Source organism: Pithys albifrons, chromosome 6, assembly GCF_047495875.1.
Source record: "Pithys albifrons albifrons isolate INPA30051 chromosome 6, PitAlb_v1, whole genome shotgun sequence".
NCBI lineage: Eukaryota > Metazoa > Chordata > Aves > Passeriformes > Thamnophilidae > Pithys > Pithys albifrons.
In genome coordinates, this window is record NC_092463.1 from 32,622,382 (window position 1) to 32,647,191 (window position 24,810).

The window sequence follows — 24,810 nt, forward strand, 5'->3', positions numbered from 1 at the left end:
TAGCTATGGGTTATGAAATAGCTTGGAATGACAATTCCGTGCCACCTGAGCATTCCGTGACTAGAAGCTGAAACTTCTCCCATAAGACTGTTTTGGCATGAGGAATTATTTTGCAAACAACAGTTCAGCTATGGGTTGAGATGAACAAGCAGGGGTAGCTACTACAGCCAGCATCAAGTGTTCAAGCTAGAGCCAAGCTGCATACCCAGCCCAGATCCTTAACACAGCTGTCCAGTGACTCCCCTTAAGAGCCTAAGAAATACTCCCATAGCTCAAAGTCCTTTAATGTGTTACATGCCTTTCTGCTCTCAGTCCTACAGTGGATTTCTGCATGCAGCCCATAAACCTTAAGTAACAGCACTGTTTCCTGAAAATAGTTACCTTATGCAATATAACAGATTAGGTTTCAGTCTCAAAATTTTAGAAGACAGATAGATGCCTGTGTATTACCTGGCCTGGCAAATGATTTTAGAATTCCTGGTTAGCTGCAAAATTAGGAACCTTATACCAGCCTATGAAGTTTGAACATGGTCCACTTCTATTACTGTGTTGTACAATACAATGGCCTGATTGAGCCTTCAGGCTTAAAACTTCTGGAAAGATCTTGGTCATTATTGATCAAACCTTTAAACTGCAGTTAGAATAAATGTTCACTAACTAAATCGGTACAAATACAGTGAAATGTATGTTGTCAGTGGATTTTTGTCAGTGGATCTCAAATTGCTAATACACTTAGTATGTTTCTATATTTTCTGGATCTACTGACAGCACTTAACTGTACAAAGCAAGTGAGAAATTTTATCTCTGTAGTCACAAGAAACAAAAATCTATTTTTATGTGCCTAAGAAAAAACAACTGGAGAAAGGCTAAATCAGTTCAGATCAAAACTATGCTTCAAACCGTCTGACATGGCCACTGGCATACCTGGGAGAATATAAAGACAGCCAAAGCCTACGGCGATAATGCCCAGGACACTTTTGCAGCTGGAAAGTCTCTTTGTGTGTAAGTTCTTCATAGATTTTTCTATTATGATTTCGTATTGTCTCACCATTGGAAGCAATGCAAGCTTTTGCCACCTGTGAAATCTTGTGGCAAAGTGTTCAACAGGTTAAGTATGCCTGTTGTAAAGAGGCATCACTGCATTTGGCTTGTACCAGACACTTCATAATTTGAATTAATTCTGTTGTATTAGATATGGTATGTGATGACTGTTTTCCATTCATCCTTCATGCTGAATGATCCCTACTGTATCCTGTTCAGTAGAGTCCTGTCCAAGCCAAAGAATTGCCTTTATATTTGCTTTTGTATGCAGAAGCTATTCTGCACCTGAACACCTTACACCTCCTAGCCTGACCACATCCTTCTGGAAAGGAAAAGAATGAATAACTCTAGATTCATATAATGATTCTGTGATGTTTTCTGTTTTGTTGTATAGTGCTTTCCTAATAAAACCTAAAAAGAAACACTCTTTTTTTTTCCCAAGAGCAAGAACCTTGACACAGCACTTTGCCAGATCTGTTGTATGCTCTGTGGGAAACAGCCATTTCTGTTTTGCAGCCATTTCTGTTTTGTAATTATCTCCCCCCTTTGCCCCATAGTTACACCTTTGGCTCAGAAACATGCAAAAATCTTCCCTCCCTTTTTTTGTTATTAAACTCACTCCAAAAGCTTCTGCATGGCATGAACCATCTGCCTTCAGCCTGGTAATGCTGTAGGGATCATTGCTCAAATGTCCTCACAAATATTTTTTCTTTTCCTGATGCTGCAACTATGTGTACAAGGAATTCCAAGCATGAATCTCTAATGTCACCCAATGATCCTACTGATCATATTTCAACTATTTCCTTAAAACTCATTTATGTTGTGATGTCGATTTGCCTTATTAGACCATTAGTTTAATATCAAGTGAAATAAGTCTGTTACACTAATATTTCCACTTTTATCATATAGGCAGGTTGTATGACAGCTGGGTGATGCCCTTTTTGGAGTGTTTAATCCTCAGGAAAGAGTGTTTTATGATAGTAAAAAATGATCAGCACAGCTAGAAAACTAGGTTCTAACCAATTGTGTTTCTTAGGTAACATATACATGACATAAAACAGATGAAAGAAAAATTCCTAATCAAACAATAAAATAAATTTGGTCAACTAAAACAGAATGTGTTGAACCAAAAATTATTTCTCCTCTTGCTCACTGTGGTATTGGAAATGAAAATATAATCCACTAGTTCTTCTCTGGCAAATGTTTCTGTCAAATTTCAATCATTGCTAGGCATGACATAGTCTCATATTCAGCCTAATAAATGGTTAAAAAATTAAATATTGTATTTCTTTTAGTTTTCAAGTCAGCTATCATCTCAAAATTTCATAAATATAAGAAAGAATAAAAGCAGCTGATGCACCTGAATGCATACACATTTTAAATTATAAAGCTGTCAACAACACAACTGGATTTGGATGCAAAACAACACTAAAAAGGTTTCCAACATTTCGGTCATTTACATTAAGCTGTTCCTCAGAAATAAACATGTGATAGTCAAAGGAAGTTTTACTTAATTGGCATTCACTCTGGTATTTAAGGAAAATCTATGTCAGAAAGTAAACTGTCATCACAATCCTATCAGGAATAAGGTTTTGAAAATTATTTTATCTCTGTAGTCATTTTTATATCATTTATCTTATCATGGTTTGTTATCCATCTCTAACTCTGTCTTGCATTACTGAATGTTGTGCAAATTTTGCTCAAGAAAGAGACAATGATTCAACTATATTTTTGCAGGCAGCTAATTTATTTTCATAGTAGGTTAAATGCAGGGCAGTTCAGCTGAAGTGTTTCTTTTATTTTAAGAAAAAGTATCACAGAAATCCCATTAGATTTCTACAGTTGTGTTACATTTGGGTGCCACGTAGCTTTTAGACAAAACAGTCTCTTGCAGCTGAGGCTGCCATTTAGTTAAAGGCAGTAATTTTTTTTTCCTGAAATTCAGAGATTTTAAAGTTGTCTGTTATACAATGTAAAGTAGTTAATTCTGAGTATAAAATTTTAATTTTGGAATCGTAGATATTTTGACCTATTTTTACTACTATTAAGTTTAAACTAATACATTTTTAATTATATCTTTGCCTAACTATTATTCTGCATATTACACTTCTTAAATTTTTGTGCCATATTTCTTAAGACACAAACTATAATCTACTATTAATATTTCTATATAAATGTAACAAATGCAATCAATTTTTAGATATATTTATGTGCCTAGCTAATTCATACATGTTTTACAGTGAGTTTCTGCAATGCCTCCTGAAATCTGAAGGGTAATGCAATTGGAAACATGTTCACGTAAGGGTATCAGTGCCTTGGATTCAGAATCCAAGCTTGAAAATACTGACTTACATTGTCAATTCTTCCTCTAAAAAAATTCCTTCAAAACAAAAAAAAATTGGTTCATGATAAACAGTACATTTTTTCAAATTAAATTGCAATCTTTAAAAATGCACAACAAATAGTGCATCCAATTAATTAGGCAGTTAAGGAAGACAGCTGTCCATTCCTGTCATTCTAAGGTTTTTAGTTACCACTGTGCACAATGACTCTTAGCTTGCTTTCAAATTTTTTGGACAGGTCATGAACTGTTAGTTTCATACTTTGTAAAACAGAACACTTAAATGGTCATGACTTTACAAGGCATTTTCAGGTGATGAAAATAAATTTTCTGTCATTCTAATCTATTGATTTCACGATGTTCTTCTTTTCAGTAGCACATTACAAAACAATTTAGGATGATGAAAACAGCTCTATCATTCTAATTCACTTATTACACAAGGGTCCTCATTTTAGCAGCTCATTGTCTTGATCAATCACACAAAGTTTTAACATAAAGGATAATGAATTGTCCTTTAGAGATTAATGAAACTTCATAAAAATAATTTGATGTGAAGTCTGAAAAACAGTCTATATGATCCAGAAAGTGTCAGCATTTTGAAGTACTATAGTAGCTGTTGATCTGCATTCTGCTGGTATTGCTTTACACTGAATAGGAATACTGATGAAATATTTGTGCTGTATTTTTATTTGTAGATTTTCTTTATATGCCTATTAAACCATGAGAAATTCTCACCTCACCTAAGCAGGAAGGCATAGAATATAGCAGGGTACTTAGAAATATTTCTTGATTATTGTGTTAAGAAAATTAAGAAGTTATGTAGTGTTAAAACTCTTACAAGGCATTTTAAATCCATTTCTTTGAAGGTATCATTCATTGTATGCCATCAGCAAGGTGCTAATTACATAAAAAGGAAAGGATATATGGTCTGGATTTCTTTTCCACTGGGTAGGTAATTTCTATTCCTCCTAACTGCTTTAGGAATAAAAATAAATCATGATTCAGCAGAAAATATATCCCCGAGATGATCTTTATCATAAATATAGCAATGTGCTAGGGACTGTTTATTTTACAGTTTTTAACATGTAAACCAAACTTGCATATTGATCAGGACACAAGGAAATAAAAGATTCTTTGTAAATGTTGACAGTTGTCAGCTTCCAGAATCTCAATCCAATCATAAATGATACAAAAAAGCTACAACTTTCAAAAGTTTAAAATTGTAAGATTTATAAAACAACAAGGCTGATAGTTGGAGGATTCATAATTTCTACATCTTGCCTCTAAAAAAATCTACTTTACTTGAACCTAAAAGTCTCACTGATTCGGAGCAAAATGGAAAATGCAAATGTAAATGAGTGTACAACTTTAGCTGATACTTTTAATGACGTTTTTATCTAAATCTTTGTTAATTTACAATAAGTACACAAATTTAAATTTCATGCTGGAAGTCACCGCTCCATTCTTTTCCAAAGCATTACCAGTCTAGGTCTTTTTAAATGAATTGTGATATGGCGACTTTGTAGCAGAACTGCTTTTTTCTGTAAAAGATTTTAAGATTCCTTAAAAAAATCAAGAAAATAATTGAAGCCTTTAGGTTTTTGGGTTCTTTAACTAATAAAATCAGGAGACTTTTGTGAGATCTAGCGGCAAGTAGTTTGATGTCCTCAGCAGGACACCAAAAGTCAGAAGTAGTGCTGTAAATTCAGTGTGGGGCTTCAACACTGTGCTAAGTGTGGCCTGAATCTCTGGGGCTTCCCTTTGATGCAAGTGCAGTATATTAACTGGAAAAGCATTCACTTTTATTTGTCTGTACTGTCTGCGACAGCAATATCGCCTCATTTAGGCTAGTTCAACATGAAAATGCACAGAGAAGCAATCTGTTATAAATTAGCACAGCTCCCCTTTCATTTTACTAGCTAGTAATTGGAAGGGGTTACAAAAGTGTAATTTATCAGATTGTATGTGTTTATCTTTTTGTGGGGACAGCATGCCTTTGGTGAATTTTCCTACGCACCCTGAGGGAATAATCTTTCCTTGATGTCCATTAGATCTGAAAAAACAATGACGCCTGTGAAATATAGGAGTATAATTTGTTGGGTTTGAGAAGCAGCAGTTTCCCAGACAGCTAAAATAGTATTAATGACTTTATTAGAACCTTACCTTTCCTTGGAAATGCTTTTGCTCTCTCGTTTCCAAATGGTCTTGAAGTCACTGCAGAATTCGTACCACACCGTGAAAACGTAGTTTGGTGTGATCTCCTTCTCACCAGGCTTTGGCTTTATCCCAAAGTATCCCACTGTTTCTTCAAAGCTACAAGCGAGAGGGGAAAAAAAGAACTGTCAACACCTACATCCACTGGGGAAAGAGTTTCTCTGATTCAGTAGTCAAGGCTGGTAATTACCATAACTTCCCATACCCTTGGAAATTAGAGCAGCAATTCCAGCTAAGTGTAACTAACCTTCCAACATCCACCTCATTTGTAGGAGGATAACTTACAGTTACACGAGCCATCACAGAGATATGTCACACTGGCAAATCATGGGCATTCAATTGTAATGGGAAAAATTTCACTTCTTGCATTTCAGGAAATGCTGTACTATAACTATTTATTTAATTTTCTTCTGCAGCACTCCATGAAGATCTTATTCTCCCATTTATCTTTACTGTACGACTATGGAAGAGTCACATGCCAAGTAAGGAAAATACCTTCAGGCTTGGTTAAAAATAATCTTCTAGTATTTAGGGAGAATTGTGAACAGCAATAAACAAGCCACAGACAGTGTCAATAGTCAGTTTGCAAAGTTTTTACTAAAAATAAATCATCTCCTTCCACATGTGTCAATAAACAAGTAATTATTTTACAGACACTGCCAATATTTTAATACTTTGTTTATTTTATAATGTGGCTATACAGCTGAGAATTTTCAAAGTAGTCTTTTATTAAAGATACTTCCAAGAGCATTTTAACCTTTATGACATTGCTTTGTATAGATAAAATGGAATGATCCACATCATTAGGTACCGATATAAATGAAAGTATGTTCACTATTGTAAAAGTTGAATTACTTTTCTCTGCAAAGTACATGTAAGAATCCTGCAAGATTTGGTGATACCTATTAAAAACATTGCTCTAATTTAAAAGCAAAGGTAAGAATATATTGAAAAATAACTATTTTTCTTGAAATAATAATTTCATTCAATCAAAAGAAAGTTAAATTCTTCTTTGAGTTGCAAATAGGTCCTAAATTCAGAACATGGGAAGTTTAAATCTTGAAAATAAAATAAATGAGAGGCATTTTAAAGGCCTGTAAGGAGCCCCAACTATTCAAACATTTTACTTGAACAACAGATGCATCTTCAGCAAATATTTTTTAGTTTATATTTGCATTTGCATAGTCCACACATGTTTTCATATGGAACTGGCAAGGTCAGGGTCAAGCTTTTTTGACTTAGGTTGAGATAAAAGCTTTTTAGCTTGGCTTGAAGAATATAAAGTAAGCATCAAAAATACAGACATTATCTCCCCAAAATAAAGGAATATATACTTCAGCTGCTTCACAAAGTAAAGAAGGTTGGAATTTAGCCACATGAGACAATACACTCTGGTCCGGGTTTTTTTGATCCTTTAGAGATAGAAAGAGATTCTAAACCATACTGAAGAATATCTCATTTTGTTTAAGGTGAGTTATTAGTATAATAGTTTTTTAATCCTTATATGTGATAACCTTAACCTTTTACATTTCTTACATGTTTGTTTGAAACATATAACCATATTTCAAGTTAATTGATGATCCAAGGTAAAAGAATCACAGTGAAATAATTATGTATGAACCCATAATATTCAGAGTTGAAGGGTCTTGTAGTCACCTGATGAGGAGGAAAATAAATCAGTAAAACTAACACAGCTTTAAATATCTGCGTAAACCACTTTGGTATTTCAAACCTTAAAAATACCTTAGTCATAATTACATGGTTAAAAGCATTTGTGTCTACTGGGTAATATGATTTTCATTACATTCACTTGTTCCAAACACTCCTCTGCTGTTCACAGCCCTTGACTAGGGACAGTTGAGCCAGAACAGCAAGACCAGAAACTCTTCTCAGCTTTGCTTCACGAAACAACAGCCTCAGCAACACTGTGCTTTGTTCTTCTTAACAGAGCCCTTCTCCATCCCAGTTGGTGCACACCAATGTGGGATTGTGAATTCCTGCACACTGTCTCTGACTCTGCCTTCATCCTGACAATTCTCATCCTCTCTTGCTGTTTGTTCTTCAGCCCTTCCCTCAGTAGTACTGCTTTGCTTTCACCTAGCTTAATACAGCTTCCTGGGCTGCTTTCTGCCTTTCAAAATTAGTAATTTAAAATACTGAATATTTACTTAAAACTCAAATTCTGTCAGACAACTAATTCCCTAAGTCCACTGCAAGTTAATTGCAGCTCCATACCCTGGAGAGTCTACTCTACTCTAGAAAGGCTACAAAGCAGGTAGAACATGAAAGAGCCCTTTGCCAAAACACGTAGGTTTGTAGCTAAGGAGAGCAGGTCAGCCACCCTTGAACTGAGGAGGTACAGTCCCAGCTGATGTTAGCCACTTGTTCAGCCAATTGAGGCACCTTCTGCAAGCCAATGGAACCAGTCGCCTAAGACTTGAACTGCATTTGGGACGTGCCTGTCTCCCTCTTCCTGTCTGCTTATGAAAACCAACCCAGGGGTCTCAGGTAGAGTGACTTTGGGCTGAGAAAAGTAAAAGTAAAGTCCAAACTACCACAAATCTGTCTTTAGAGACCATGAAGAAAAAATAATGATAAGAAGTTAAAACTTAATTTACCCCAGTTTATTTCTAGTAGGTCCATAGCTAAGGCAGATCCTTCACTCTCACAAAACTATAATTTGGTGAAAAAAATTTATTAGAAATATTAACTTATTGAGTATTTTACTCTCCATGAATTTAATTCTTTTTTTTCCCCCATATTTTTTCCTCCTTTTGCCTAAGTAAGGCACAGATATTCAGACAATAAAAATACTAAGATTTCACTGGTTTCTTAGGCAATTGAATGCTGTATACTAAGTGCTGAAAATTTTCAGTGATTATGAAATACATTTTTACCTTATTAAGTAGCTAATCAGCTATTTCAATATTCTGTAAAACTGATTCAGTTCAATGCTGATGGTAATTAAAACCTCAAACACAGTACACTGTTTGGATAAAAACTCAACTGAAATTTTTCCTGGAAGATTACATAAGAGCTTTCAAAAAACGTATTACTTCTTTGAAGTAATCCTTTTTCCTGTTTAACATAACTCCCAAGTTGACCACAATAAACTGTTAGAAAACACTAGCAAGAAACTTACCATTTTTGAGCATTTTCCAAACTGCTCTCTTCTTTGTTACGTTCTTCTTTAGCTGCCAATAAAAACATTTTAAAGATATAAATTACTGCCTTACTACTTTAGAGATCCCACAGATAAAACACCTGTCACATTCAAAATTTGATAGTTTCTATACTAAATATAACGAAAGTGATAAACACTTGTCAATTTTCAACTTTTATTTATTTGTTGTATGAATGCTTGTAATGTACTAATGAAGTGCACTGCATTTGAAAAGTAATTTAAAATCCATATTACAATATACAGTGCTAGGCATTAATATGAGTAAAAGTAAATAATTAAACCTGACATTCAGAGTTAAAAAAACCAAAAATCAACAAGTTGTATATGTTTCTATATTGTTCAAGGTCAGAACTTACAAATTTAAACCTGATTCTGCAGCACAAATAAATGGAAGCTCAACTGCAATTGAACAGGTACCAAACACAATTAAAACCCAAAGGCTCCATAGCACCACCACATTTTTTCTGGAAGCTGGAAAGTGAAAACACTTTAAATGTAAGGTATGTATACGACATTTTTTGAAAAAGCAGCCAAGAGTTTGCAATGTGGTTAGTGAATCTGAGCTCCTCTGTTACAGGATGCTCACAAGAACTACTTAAAAGGATTTGATTATCAGAAGATGGGCATTCTCTACTGTTTCATTTCCTGAGCTGGATACTCAAAGCAAAAGCCGTAGTTTTTGTTAATCAAGTCTTCTTAATACAGTGGAGCAACTACCATGCATATAAAACAAACCTATTGTGGAAAAGTTATTCCTACTCCATATTAGAATAATTCTCTAAGTGCTAATGTTAATATAAACAGAGTTCAGACACTTCTTTATACAAAGATAAAGAAGAGCATTTTTGCTGCTCAGTCTATAGGAGTGGATAGTTCAAATACAGCTACAAACTTGACTTCACAGACAAGGCCATTGAGAAATTGGTCCCTATTTCTTTATAACGCTACTAACAAAGAGGTTTGTACTATGACAGTTAAAAAAAAAATTAAAAAATGGATTACTTCAGGACATGTGCTGTTAACAAAACAAGTTAATTTAAACTCATATGTCTCCCTACATAGGGCAAGTGTATTGGAGATACTCAGATTATTTCAGTATGGCAACAGGCAAAACCAATGTTGTGTGACCTCTGCAAGGAAAGCAATTAATTCTAAACTATTAGATTCTCCACCTCAAATCCTGGTGGCAAGACAGCTGCAGTTGAAATAGAGAGGGCAGCTCTGATTTATTGCCTTCATCTAAGGCTCCTGAAAATTCAGCTGAAGTTAACCTACCATACTTAATTGACAATTTTCACAGGTCTTTCATTTTATATCATTAAATTAGAAGATATCAGACAGAATTCTGATGATTCATAATGAAACAAAATTAACTCCATAAGCTGAACTGAGTATAAAATTGTCCATTTAATCATTACATAAATAATTTCTTTCTGCTTGTTAAGGAGATGAAAAATTAAGGCAAATTTCCCAATATAACTACATTCCCAGTTGCAACAGAAATTAAGTATCTTCAGGTCCCTGACCATGAAACACAGTAACTAACAAGGATAACACGCTTATACATATATAGTTAGGTGGCAAAACCTGACCTACTGTGTTTTTATCTGTAATAACAGAATAGGGAAAGATAGTGGAAAGCAGTTTTAATTTGTTATATAAAGTAAAAAAAGTGTCTTTTAGGAAGGAAAATGCAAAATTTACATTAATATAATAGCATGCGTGTTTATGTACCAATAAAAGGGAAAAGAGGAATGAAGAAAATACTGTATTGTAAGGCAAACAGTATTTTTCTTATTTTTTCACTGTAAAAATGTCCGCCTGGAAATTGTTTAAAAGCATTTATTTGAAATTTAGATGTTGAGACTTGTTAAGAAAACAAATTATATGTAAATTAGATAATGCAATTATATGTAATATTACATAATGTGTAGGGCAGGAAACCAGAGCAATTCCTTAGTTGTCCATAAAATTTATAACTAATTTTTCACTCAGAATTCGTTAAATCCTGCTCGTTTTCTCCCCCTCCACAGCTTCGGTAACTAACACAATCAATGTTGTCAGTAAAGGTTTCCATGAAACATTGTATTTTCATCCGGAGTCCTCAAAGCCCCATAGTGAAGATACCAATCCTTGTCTTAATTTGTAGAATTACTGAAGGCAATTAAAACGAATTACATAAATAAAATTACTTATTTCTTTTTAGTTCTCTGGCAACACCACATTTGCTCACATAGAATTTGCTTTTTCCAGGAGTAGGGTCACGTAATTCTTTCATCCTTAGGCCACATTTGATTTCTGTTTCCTCAGTCTCTGAAACTAAATAATATATTAACAGCCATATCAGACCAGCACAGGGATTTATCCAGCCTACTATGCCACCCCTGGCAGGCATTGAAGCAAGTGCTCCATCAGATTTATGGACCAGGTCAAACACACAATCCTTCTCCTGAGTGCTCTTATCTGCCTCTGAGATTCTGGAGTTCATACAAAATTTCTTCTACACTGGAAGTCATTTTAAAGTAATTCTCAAAGGATTCCCTCCCAAGAACTTGATCATTCTCTGCTTAAGCTTTTATAAGCTTTTTAGCTTCCAAAACCTGCTGTGGCAAGAGTTCTACAGCCTCTTTACATGCCACACATATTGTTTGTTTTGAAATGGACATCTGCTATTGCTCACTACTTCGAGAAAAGCATAACTGCAGCGATCATTGAAATACAGTGACTACTGGTGTATGCTTTTTGATTAGGATGCCGTTCAAAGAAATTTCCTCGCTGTCCCCATTTACTGAGCATTGATTTTCTTTGCAGGTAAGTTCTGGTGCTTGGTGGAAACTAAATAGGAAGCTCCACAGCAAATGCACTCCAACACTTAAGAGGGATAAAAGATCCAAAGTAACACTCGAGTCTTCAGAAAGTTTTGAAACATGAGGTGATGTTACTTAAGAGTAAATCTAACTAAAGCTAAAATCTTTACTGTAAAGACACTGGCCACAGCCTTCACTGCTTCAATCTGCAGACCCAATTCTACTGCACCAACGTACCTCATGATGTTCTACATTATATGTAGACAGATTACACAGAAGTCCCTCAAAATTACTTCCCATAAGATGCATTTGGTATGGAGATACCCTTCTGTCTGGCCTCTGAGTCCTTAGGCTTGACCAGCTTCCAAAATGACAGGAAATTGTCAAATGTAAAGTTTGCCCTCTGGTCTCACATCTAAACTCAAGTTTTGAATGTGCTCCACTGTTTGGATTAGCCTGTATCCTGAATAAAGGATCAGATCCTGTCCTGTAAGAAGCAGACATTCTTAATCAACATAACATCTTTGGATACAGACATGAAATCCAAGATCAGTTAAGAATTTCTGTGTTTTTCTATAGAAAAGAGCTTTGAAAGGAAAACAGGTATTTACAAAGTATGTATTCTAATTTGCTATAAAATGTTACTTTTAATACAGCTGCAGATTCTTACTAATCTTACTCATCTTGCTATCTGTATCTAGCTCAGAGAATAACAGAAGAAATGATCTTATGAAGTTGCCTTATGAATCTGAGCTGTTTCTGATGACTTCCTTTTACTGAAATGCAGAAGCGAGCATTTGAAGATTTATGATCCTGTAACAGTTTTAAAAGTGAAATAGTAGTACAGTGAAATGGCAAAAATATCCCCCAACTTATTTCTTCTACTTGCTGAGGATGGAACAGCATGCAAAACACTATATTGAAAATATGGAATTACCAGATAATATTTATTTATTTTTAACAGGTTTAATATATGCACACCAGCTTCCAGTTACAAGAAAACCAATACCTCTTCATGCATTAGGCTACTATGAAATAGTTCATTAAAGAACAAAGGAAAGAAAATACTGGATACTGGCACAGACTGAAAACTGGAGAAGGCCAGTAAATAACAGTGGTAAGCACAGAATTATGATGCACTAATAAGGGAAGACAAAGAAAGAAAAATCAGTACTCACAACTGCACAAAAATTTCTGCCACTCTAGAGAGAATTTTAATACTCATGGGGTTTGACTGGATAAATTTTCTGGTATTTCTCTCTAATCTTAAATAGATGAATGCATGTAAGAAGGATCTTACTATTTTCAGAATTGAAAATATCTTACTATCTTACAGTATCTTACTATTTTCAGAATTGAAAGATCTGACACATAAAGTTTTATAAATTTTCTAAGCACTTTGGAACAATGACTATCTTCAAAATTACAAGAAAACTTCTGCAAGTAGCACTCAGGATGGAGACACTAGAATTCTTAGTATTATATTCCAAGGCTGAGCTCATGCGATTCAAAAATATAAAGTTGCGTTGTTTTTTTTTTCTCAAGGAAGGAAATATGGCTTTTCTGACTCATGTTTTCCAACCAATCAGTTAAGATTAAGACAAAATCTAGGATTAGACACAGACAAAACCAAACAACCCACAAACCAAACCAAATCCCCTAATAATATTCCTCTTGGAACTTTATAAAGCTTGGTCAGAGACTGCTAACACAGTGACAAAATGTTATTAACACTTTTCTAGACTCACAAGAACCTACATTCCTTACTAGTCAAGACTAAAACCTCATAGGTAAGCATACTGAAAGGTAGTCAAAACATGAAACTCATCCTAGGAACATACTAACGCCTTAATCAAGGGTTGAGAAAGAAGAGTGTAACTCCAGAGAGGTACAGCTGAGTTACCGTTATCCAAAGTGACAGAAGTCATATTCCATGACTTTACCAAGTAAGGAGAGCAAACAACAATGGCCCTTACTTTCTCACTCTTTAAAGTATCAACACTTAGCACAATTTGATAACAGAGATCCAGATCTTTTACATATTATCACTGCTGACATACTAGGGCATCAGAAGTTGAACACAGAAGACTTAAAGGCTAAAAGTATACCAGATGTATCTCCACTCTCAAGTAAAATTTTCATGCAAGAGAAACCTTTTAAAACTCCTGTTTAATCAGGCACTACGCAGAGTGGAGGAAAAGGGGACAGGTGTCCTAGGTGGGTAAAACCACTACAGAGGATGATCAAAAGCTAGACAGTTGTTTTCTGTTTCTGTACAAAATTCTGGACATGCACAAACTGGTAGCATACTGCTCCATAGCAGTACAAACACCAGCAGGATTATAGTGGGATGAAATTAGCATTCTCTGGTTTTGGTTTCAATAGATCTGTTAATAATGAAACCTTCTGAATAGATTTAATTTTTAAGAAATCCTTGACTCAAGACTTACTGGCCTGTAAGTAATAGCACGGAAAATGAAATATCCATCAGGGTGCACTTGCTGGCACATGGCAGTTCTTTGAGCTGCAAAGAACTATCATGAGTGATCTAAAGTGGGCTTTCCTAAGGGTTGCTATTTTAGAATCATGGTGGATTGATTGTGGCCAGTAGCTACGCATCACACAACCACTCACTCACTTGTCCACCTTGCCCCACAATCAGACAGATGAGAGAATAGGAAGAGTAAAAGTGAGAAAAACTTATGGCTCAGGATAAATAGAGTTCAGTAAATGAAGAAAAGTGGAAGAAAAAAAACAAGTGATACAACAGCAGTATCTCACCATCTCCCACAGGTAGTGTGATGCCTAGCCATTTTTGAAGTAATACTACCTACCAAAATCCTTTCCCATCCTTTTTCAATGCTCATCATGACATCACATGCATGGAATATCCCTTTTCTGAGTTTGAGTCAGCGATCCAGGTTGTGACCTGCCCCAATTCTTGCCCACCCCTGGCCTTGCTGGGAGGAAGGAGTGAGACAAACAGAAAGCCTTGGCAATGTGCAAGTGCTGTTCAGCAATAGACAAAAACTCCTGTGCTATCACCACTGTTTTAGCCACAAATTCACAACACATTCCCCATACCAGATGCAATGAAGAATATTAAGTCCATCCCAAGTGGACCCAGCACAACAGCACATAGCCACATAAACAAGACATACAGTCATACAGATGAATACTAATTTAGATCAATTGGATAAATTGGACAGTTTACATACATAATAATCAAGACTATAGCTATTTTTTTTGCTATAGCCAAGGTGTCCAGCCACTTGATTTATCATGTTAAACAATCTGTAGCTCCCAATACAGTATGAGGCTTTACTGTTTAGTAGATGATAGCAAAGCCAACAGCAGGTAACTAGCAACTCATACAAAGTGTTCATACTAATCAACACCCATTTGATCTTTTTATTCTTACTGTTACTTGACTGTCTAGAAAGATACGGCTCTGAATAAAAGGCCATGAATAGAATACATTGCAGATGTTATAAACAAATATTCTGTATGATATAACACATATATTTGAATACATTTGAGTACCTGATGCTGCCAGAATCTGCTTTCTTGAAATGTCAATTTGAAAGGAATGGAAATAAAATTAATGGCATATTTTAAACAAATTAACAAATGTCAAGTGAAAATAAACAAATATTAATGAAAATACACATATAAATGCAAAAGAATGTAAAATCAGAAAAGTAATTGTCTTGTTTTTCCACAAATTACCCTGATCGAGGAAGAGATACACTCAAGAGACTTCCATCTGTCTAGAGCTATACGTAAAAACTGCATTTTCTACTATTTCTACATTGTTATATTGAGTTACTTTTAATATAACCCTGTATTTTGAGAAATAATGTTATACTTTTAATTTAATTCAGAACAAAGGAATTCTTATTACTTAGTAGACTTCATGTATCAACGTAGCAAACATGAGAATAGATACTGTGTAAAACATTTTTTGTTTCATTTTGGGTTTTGTTGTATTAAATTTCAAATTTGAAAAAAAACATACGACTGTGAGTTATTTCACATGGCTACAGTCCATTATTCTCATGCAGGAGCTTTTTTGTCTTACAAATATTTTACACTTCAGAAACATTAAAAAGCTTAACTGTTCTACATACAGATTCCTAACTGTTTTTATAATATGTCTTACTTGATAAACTGCCTTTATCTACTTACTAACTTATATTTAGTAGGATTTATGAACTTAGGGAATTCAACAGACACCCTGGAAATTGTATGTAAATATTTGATTGTATGACTAATATAATTTTCTATTACAGTATATTAGAATGCAAAAAATCACCAAACCAAGCGATTCCACAGCCATGAAGAGATCTTTCTTCTATGGTATCAGTTAAACAAGAAAGTCTGGAAGCAATGGAATCAATGAAACTTGGTCTACTGTGGATCTCTAGAGTTAGTTCCCAGATGGATTCATTGATGTTTAATTAAGGGTCGAGTTCATGATACAGCCTTTCTCTCCCTGGAAGGCTAATAGGGTCACTCTTGTCTATTTAGTCACATATTTTTATTGAGATTTTAAGGGCTTAATATCTTAGGATCTCTAACCCTGTCAAATTTAGTCAAAATTGGCCAATGAATTAAAAATTATTGGCAGGGGAACAATCAACAGGCCACGTGATCACATAAGCCTTATTCCTTTCAACTCTTCTTTAAATTAGAAAATATCACATTTTAAAGTGGAATTTGGCTATGCATTTTTTTAGATGCTTTAAATACTGGTATAGACATCTTAAATCCTTTCAAAACAGTGTCCAGAACACTTGCTGCCATGAGGTCTTAATCATCCTTCCCTGAAACAGTTTATTTTTCCCCTGCAGTAGTACAAAAACTGTTTTTAACTAAGAAACCCACATCCAATGATGAAAATGTACAAATGTTTCTATAGTACAAAGTGTCTCTGTGCAGTCTTGGAAAGCTGCTCAACAAGCAAGTTTCCCACAAGTTATCAGGAATATAAGCTGTCAACCTATATCTCAGGTATGGGTCAAGAACTATTTAATTAACATTTACCATATAGAAATTGTTAATATGAGATTCAGTATTTTTAATGTTACAAAATGGTAACAAATTGTACACGTTTGTACACACTGTGAGACACACAACACCAGCAGAACATGCTCAAGCAACACATTCAAGAAAGTGTTTATTATCAGAGGTAATAAAAAAAGCTAGGAAATGATGTTTTCTTTTAGAAGTGATAATGCTGTCTATAAATGTGCCAGAAAAAGTGTTGAAGGACATTTTACCAGAACATTAAAACTATGAAGAAAAAAATGTTATATTTATTTTCATAAAGTCCTATATTTTTAAAATGTATGTTTGTTATTACGATTCTATTGTATTTTGTGAGTCGATTTTTAAATTAAAGCTATTTTTTTTGGGCTTTTTTAGCTTTTTTCCATGATTTTCAGCCTCTATATAGAACAGAAATTTTTCATTAAAATTAGGACTAACATTAGTCTTACTTTCCAGTGTTCTAGAGACATTAACTACAGAACAAGAATCAGCATTACATTTTTCAATTTATTCCAATTAAATAATTTGAAACTGCATTCTGTTAAAATGCAATCAAGTCATTAATCCCTCATTTCTCCCACATTCGGTGTTCCAGATAATATTTTTTAAAGTCTATTAGTACTTCAACACTAGAGAAATATATCCTAATTCTACTTTCTTTCTAATAAATTCTTAGAATGATGTGGTCTAATTCCAAGATTAGTCTTTGACTAAATGTATCTAAACAGTTTACAGAACTGAAAAAATTGATTCTAATCCTTTCAAAAGGAACAAGGTTAAATCCAGTCTGTTCCGTGTCTGGGAAAACTAACTATCCAGATTATCTGTAACTATGATCTCCTTTTGTAAGCAGAAGTAGAAACTTTAAGGATTGGTACATTTTTACACCAAGGACAATATTTTAATAGTTGAGTAATTATTAAAAACCAGTAAGAAGCAGGAGGTCTTGAAACCAAAAGAATATTATTTAAAAAAATTTATTTGATGGTAAACCAACAGCTAATCTGGTGGATAAAGAATGAGTAATTATACAAATTATCATTAACCTAATTTCAGAAAAGCTTGTCAAATTTGTGGCCTGAAAACTTTCAGGAGAGAAAATTCATAGCAATGCCTCCTCCTGTGGAATGATAACAATGATTTATGAAGCTCAAGTCGTTTCTGCTGATTGAGCTCCGTTAAGATTGGTTTCACATGATCAGCCCCAGCCCAGCGATACTCGACAAGCAGTGGCCCCACATGTTTGAACACCCTGGGACATGCTCTTCGAAGTGATCCAAAGGATGGGGGTGGGGGGTTAAAAGCTGCTGCTTTGTTTTACCTAAATTTTCCCCTCATTAGGATACACTGCTCCTGCAAAGTAAGGCACTTCTGGTGGTCGGTAGCAAAGTCTCATTGTAAATGCCCAGCAGGATAGTGGCAAAGCTGAGATTAATTCTCCATAGATTTATATAGACCTTTCTCACTGTTGATTGCTTGTACTGTTTCAAAGGTGCGTATGTTGCCTTTTTTTATTGCTGGTTACTGACTTTATTTCAGCATATGGTGGTTGGCGCCATGACACAAAGTGAACATTTTATACTAGAATTAAAGTGAATATTTGACAGTTTCTGTCAGAAAGTTCAGAGCAAAGAATTTGTGAGACAAGATTTATTGCATATTTTATGTGGAACACATCTGTTTCTTTGCTACGTTTCTGTTTAAATAAAAAAAAAAGCAATGAAGGTTCTTTAAGAAACAAAGACTGTCAATAAAAAGCCCGAACAGAAAACTACATTATTTAGAATTAATTTAATAATTCTGACCTTCTAAAAATATGACAGTCACCTTTCCCTTTTTGTTCATCGATGTAGACAGGATGGGGGAGGAGAACTTCAAGCCCAAACTGATTCTCAAGTAGACAGATATCCATATTTAAAAGTAATGAAAATCCAATTAAATCTAAGGATTGTTATCAGATATTCACATATAAAAGCACGGTCAAATATTAAGGTAGATTTTGCCTATTTTTTTAGCATCCATAACTGCATTTTAATGATGTGAAATGTGCCAAATGAACAGTCCTTGAAAATCTGTTAATAAAACTTTAGGTCAGATATGCGATGATATACAGCAAACTTTTCCACATTTATCTATTAAATGTCACTGAAACTAATGCAGTTTGGCCTCTGAACTTCAATATTTTACACACCTGAACCAAAACTGAATTTGAAGAACATCTAGCAGGATCTTGTTTAAGAAATAAAGTTGAATGCCTTACACAAGAAAGAAAAAATCTTTCAATAAAACTCTAAATTTTTAACCAACAACATTAGTGTTTATAAAGATTCTTATTTAGTAAGAAAACCTAGGATTGAGCCTCAGAAATATGAAATTTAAATAGGTAGAATTAAACAAGAAACAACAACAAAAATAAAGAAAATATATTGCTCAAAAATCACAAATACCTTTATGAAAAAGCATGCATGATTTAACTTCTACTTAGAGAATACAACAATAGAAAAATCACTTTTGTTGGACAGCATACATACTACACAAATAGATAAATAGTGAAAAATACTTATAATATATGCTCAATAATTTCCCAAACAAAAATGTTGTCATTTCCTCTACAAAATCACAAGTATTTGTCAAATTATTTCACATTTCCAATGTAATTAATTCATGTTTTTAACTCTAAGTTTTTCTACAACTTTGATTTAAGTAGGAAAATTTATCTACACACTAGATTGAAAGGTCTGTAATTAGAAATTTTTCCCTGTGGATGTGAACATTTTTAATGTTCGTGTTTATCCTCATATAAAAGGAAAGAAGAGGATATGAGTGTTAGAGAACAAGAGCAGGGAATGTGTGTGCAGCAGATAATCCCATCGCTGCAGACATTCTGATCACTGTACCTCTAGGGATTTTTTAATTCCTTATTGCTTATGAGATACCTCCTATGTCTTGGAAATGGCTTTTACTCAATAATAATAGATCTACGCAAAAGGCAATCCCAATTTTTCTGTTACTAGAAGAGTTAAATGTAATTGCAGTCATAGTTGAAGTTTTATTTGACTACCATTTTGATTCAATAGTACCCATTAAAACCCACAAACTCCATTTCTGAGAAAGATAATTAAGACAAATAATTTGTATTTAAATTCATTATGCTTTAATAAAAGTCATAATGAGCTTAATTCCTTTTTTTCCCTCTGTTTTAACAAGAAGGTCTTGAATCAACTTAAAAAATCATATACCAGTACAAGCAATAACATACTTTGGAATTTTGTTCACCTGCATCTTTAATCACAGAATATTATTTACAGTAAATATTTATTATGACAACTAACTCTAAAAAGTTTTGGAAATAATAATAATATTATTGGAAATATTTTTAAATTTAAGAAGAAATTTTAAATACTGAGCAAATTTACTTCATGTTCGTCCAAAACAAACCAATATCAAATTACAGTACGATGAAAAATGATTGAAGTTAAAAAGGCAGGAAAGTCAAAGTTTCCCTACCATTACTTCCAATAGAATTCATAGAATTCACACATACATCTCCTAAGGGAACAAAACTACTGATTTCTCCACCTCTGTCAAGGTGTTCAAAAGCAGCAAGACAAAGGTGCATTTGTAAATATCTTCCTCTGGTATCTGAAAGATTTAGGCACAAAAGTATCACAGAAGTTGCAGGAGAGGTTGAATGATGACCCGAAATCAGACTTTTTTTTACGTTTAGGAGAAATCTGTCTTTAATCATAGCTGTAATCTCACAACACTGTATTATCCATATGGTTTTACTCTGTCATTCCTCAATTTTGAGAGCTTAGTAGCAAGCTGGTGCTTTGTCTTTCAAGTAGCTTCAAATGTCTGGTAACTGCCCTAGGAACATTGTGATTGTTATTTTTGTTCTCAAAACAAGGGTCCTTCTACATCCTGTTCAACACCACTGCAGGTTTTACCTGTTCTCATTGTTTAAAAAGGGAATCAGAGTTTATACCATATGAGAATCTAATCCAGAGAGCTCCAATTTCTGGATGAAATTTTCAGCATCTAGTATTTTTATCAACCACAATCAAAAGCATTAAAACAGGATATTCATGTGCTTGTACAGGTAAGAAAATAATTGAGAAAAAGTATTAGCATACCAAAATTACAGAAGTCTACAGAAAAATTCCATGCAAACATATATCAGATTAAGCATGCTATTAGCATAATCAGTTTGTATTATGTGGTAGTAGTGAAGGGTATTCCCAAGCTTAATACAAAGACAATGGTGAGAAATTACAGAGTACAGGGGACAAACATAAGGTAAGAGTGATCAGTGCAATGGTAGGTACTACAGTCTTTTGAGAGCAAGTGTGTTTAGTCTTTTCATTATTTAAGTGCCTGAATCTCTTCTATCCAATCCTTTCCAATTCTTGACTCTGCTCTTTCCTTGCAGCAGTATCTTCCATACATGTAAACATTTGCTCAAAGGATATATAATCTAAAGTAACAAATCAGGGAGAATCCTGACTTCCTGAAAGTTTTGACATGGATTTACACTCTATTAGTTCAGTGACTCTGGATATCATCAAAAATAGGGCAAGACAAGGATGTCCACAGCAAAGCAAATCCAGATATCCAGGTAAACTGTATGCTATGCTAGTGGAGTTGACTGGAGTGTAGAGAAGAATGACACAAAAAATAGAAAAAGTGGAAATCATGAAGGAAATTCATAAGAATATGGTAAAGAAGAAAGCAACTGGACTAGAAGACAAGCCTAACAGGATGCCTGTGAAAAACCAACATACGTAACCTACAGTTCTGTCTACCTTTAAGTCTATGACATAGATATTGGAAGAAATCCAGTGGAATTGAACAGAAAATAGAGGTTACAATGAGAATTCAAAGAGAACGTTAGAGTCCCAACAGCTGATAGTGGCTATACTAAGGTATAAGTAATTCTAGGTATAGATTTTATAACTATCATATCCATCATACTTTTGTATTGAATCAAGGGTGTCAACACTAACATTCACTATGTCACTCAGCTGCTATTAATAGGAAATCCTTCTCTATCATGAAATGCCAATTACTTGTAGTAGCCATGGTAACTTAGTTTAACAATCAAATTGAAAAGAAGCTGGAAGGAACTGCTGTCTCTTAAGAGATTCTCTCTTTGTCTTCCAAGAGAGGATGACATTGTATTTTTAATTACCAGTTCTTCTAAATTACATTCATAACATTCTAATAGAGTGTAACCTTCCAATTTTTATAGTCAGTCATGATTAGTGGAACAGGTTATAGCAATTTGATGTATATCTTTTTCAAAAATAATAAATTGAAAGTTTCCTGAAAAGTCATAGCTGTGATTGACATCTATTTTCAGGACTTTGATGCTTGTAATTCTTCTGGTAGTGTAGGAGGAAATATTCATTTCAGAGCAAATTCTTGTTCTTTGAATCCGTTCACTGTCAATATTGCATTAGCTAAGAGGCTTATGGAAGCAATCACATTCCAGGACAACTTACTTGGTGTCTTATGGGCCAAGGCTATGGTCTAACTATTCAGTCTATGAGTACCACAGCAATAAGGTTCTGTGCTTTGCAGACTCATGCCAATTTATGTAAATCACTCTTTCATCTGTTTAAATACAACTATCTCTGAGTGATGAAAATAGTTATGACTGTCACAAACAGTTTGAAAGATAAAAGTAATTCTGGTGCTGGCTTATAAAACAGCGTTCCAGATCTAAACACAAACTTTGCCTGGTTAGGAATGTCATTGCTGGGAAGGATAAAAAGTTTTAAGCAAACATTATCACTGCAAGGAAGTATGACATATTTTTCATGTTTGACACTGGACATAAATATCCTCCCACATTGTTTAATGTGAGAACTGCATATGTGTGGCAGAGATAATAAAACATCTCAGTGAAAACAAATAAAGAGAAAAAAGTGATGGTAAGTAGAACAGAAAATAAGCTTTGAAGTTAAAAGTCTTCATATCTGTACATTTTATTCCCAAATGGAAGAATTGGTATTTGATATGCAGACTGGATAGTCACACAATCTGCAAGAGAGTCTCATGCTTTGCAGAACTGATTATCTGTAGAGTGTTTTAGTTGACAGAAGCAGCTTCATAACTGCAGGTAAGAAAATCAGGACAACTGTAAGATCCTTAAAAGTGCTATTGCTCTTTTGTTGTTTACACATGGTATTTTAACAGGCAGCTGTTCCTGAAATTCAATGCTTTTAAAAATTATCCTTGATTTTCACACTTCACTTGTTCAGCATTAAAATGTTTAAGAGCTTTACAGAAGTATCATAACCCAAAATGTAGATTAAAGAAGAGGAAGTACAACATTAATGGAAAGACAAGTATGCGACAACTTCATAGACAGTCTTGTAATATTTTTCTTTCTGTTAATCTTCTTGGGGAGAAAAGCTGTAACTTTTTTGCACAGAAGCGAGAATTCTAAATAGTTCTCAGAGGTTTCTGATATTTTGGGACATCATTAAAGAAAAGCTTTATCAAAGTGCTTTGAGTAAGAACTTTAAACATAATCTCTACACCTGTCTTAAACACAACTATAATATTGTCACACTATTAAGAGAAATGAGCGCCAATGCAATTTTCTTGCTAATAGCTGACTATTAAAATGTATAAAGGCATGTCCTATTAACAGTAAGAGAGAAATAAGAAATGTTATTGCATTGTGAAAATGGTATCTTGGAGTATTGTTGACTTCTGATTCACTACTAGTAAATAATATTAACATTCTGCTTTCTACTTCACAGACTGCTTTGTTAGAAAAGCAACAAATTTGAGTGGAAATATTTTTTTTCCTGTAGATTATCATCCTCCTACAGTTAAAATATGTAAAAAACTAAACAAAGGCTAAAAACTAAACAAAGAAGGTTGCTTGCCCTGGGTTAATACAATAGGTGCTACTAGATGAGGGGCATAAATCACTGTGTATGAGCACCTATAGCACAAGAACAACATCTAGAATAGAGTATTTACAGACCTACTGAAGCAGGAAATAATCGGAAGCTGAAAGTTGGCCAGATGGTAGCCTTTATCATAGACTCATAGAATGATTTGGATTGGATGGGACGCTAAAGCTCATGTAGTTCCAATCCCCTTGCCATGGGAGTGGTTGAACAACTATATTGAGTGGCCTTGAACACCTCCAGGGTGGGGCATTCACAGTTTCCCTGGGCAACTTGTTCCAATGCCTCACCACTCTAAACTTACTGTTTTCCAGCTTAAAGCCATTCCCCCTTGTCCTATCACTCAATGCCCTTGTAAAAAGTCTCTCTCCAGTGATTCTGTAGCCCCTTTTAGTTACTGGAAGGCTGCTGTAAGGTCTCACAGGAGCTTTCTTTTCTCCAGGCTCCAGCCATCAGCTCCAGCTCTCAGATCATCTTCATGGCCTTCCTAATAGAATTTATTTCTTATTTTGTTTCCCAATGGAGTACCTCAGCAATCCTCTGCGGTGCACCCCAAAAGGCAAATGAAGAAATGTGGATCAAAAGTCCCGTTCTGCACCCGAAATACATTAAAAAGTGCATTCGAGTGGATGCACGCCCCTGTAGCTACTGCAGCCTGGCTAAAAGTACTAAGAAGAAATCACTCAGCAGTCAAAATCAGATTTGGAGACTTTTCCCATCCAGTTGCTAAGCTTGTCTGAAGAATGCACTAGTTCTTGAAATAATGCTGCAGTGATTAGCTCAGTCTGGGACTGTTTTTCTGTTGCATAGTTCCATAGACTGCACAGTGTTGACCTTTTATGTGGTATACATAAAAGTACTGCTACTACAGCAGTTGTAGCAAAGTTGTAGCAAAGCAATTAATTTAACCAATGTTTCCTAAGAGCTAGGCTGGAATTCTAAATATAGAATTCTAAAAATTTCTTGTACTTTGGGATTAATCTCAACAGATTAATCTATTTACAAATCCCTCCCTCTCCATCTTGCTTGTTACCTTGAATATTTCAGTGTATCATGAGCCTTCCCAAATAGCTTTGCTTTCCACTATTAATGAATCTCAAAACCTGCTCTGTCTTGACATCAGACTACTTGTTCCCCAGATGCTGATGTAAAACAAATGAATTCCTCTAATAGCACAGTTGTCATCACCCAGATGCTTTATTCTTTGAGAAATGAAGAGAAGCAGCTACGCTTTTCCTATGC

At 34.5% G+C, this 24,810-nt stretch overlaps 1 protein-coding gene across 1 annotated transcript in view; it reads right to left on the reverse strand.

Annotated features, from left to right (window-relative positions):
* The window catches only part of FMN1 (formin 1), a 134,923-nt gene that overhangs the window by 13,707 nt on the left and 96,406 nt on the right, over nt 1-24,810 (reverse strand). Inside the window, exons 14-15 of the mRNA XM_071558058.1 lie at nt 8,739-8,790; nt 5,546-5,695 (exon numbers count right to left, since the gene is read on the reverse strand). Of these exons, the coding sequence (XP_071414159.1) occupies nt 5,546-5,695; nt 8,739-8,790 (202 nt within the window). The remainder of the gene's footprint in view (nt 1-5,545; nt 5,696-8,738; nt 8,791-24,810) is intronic.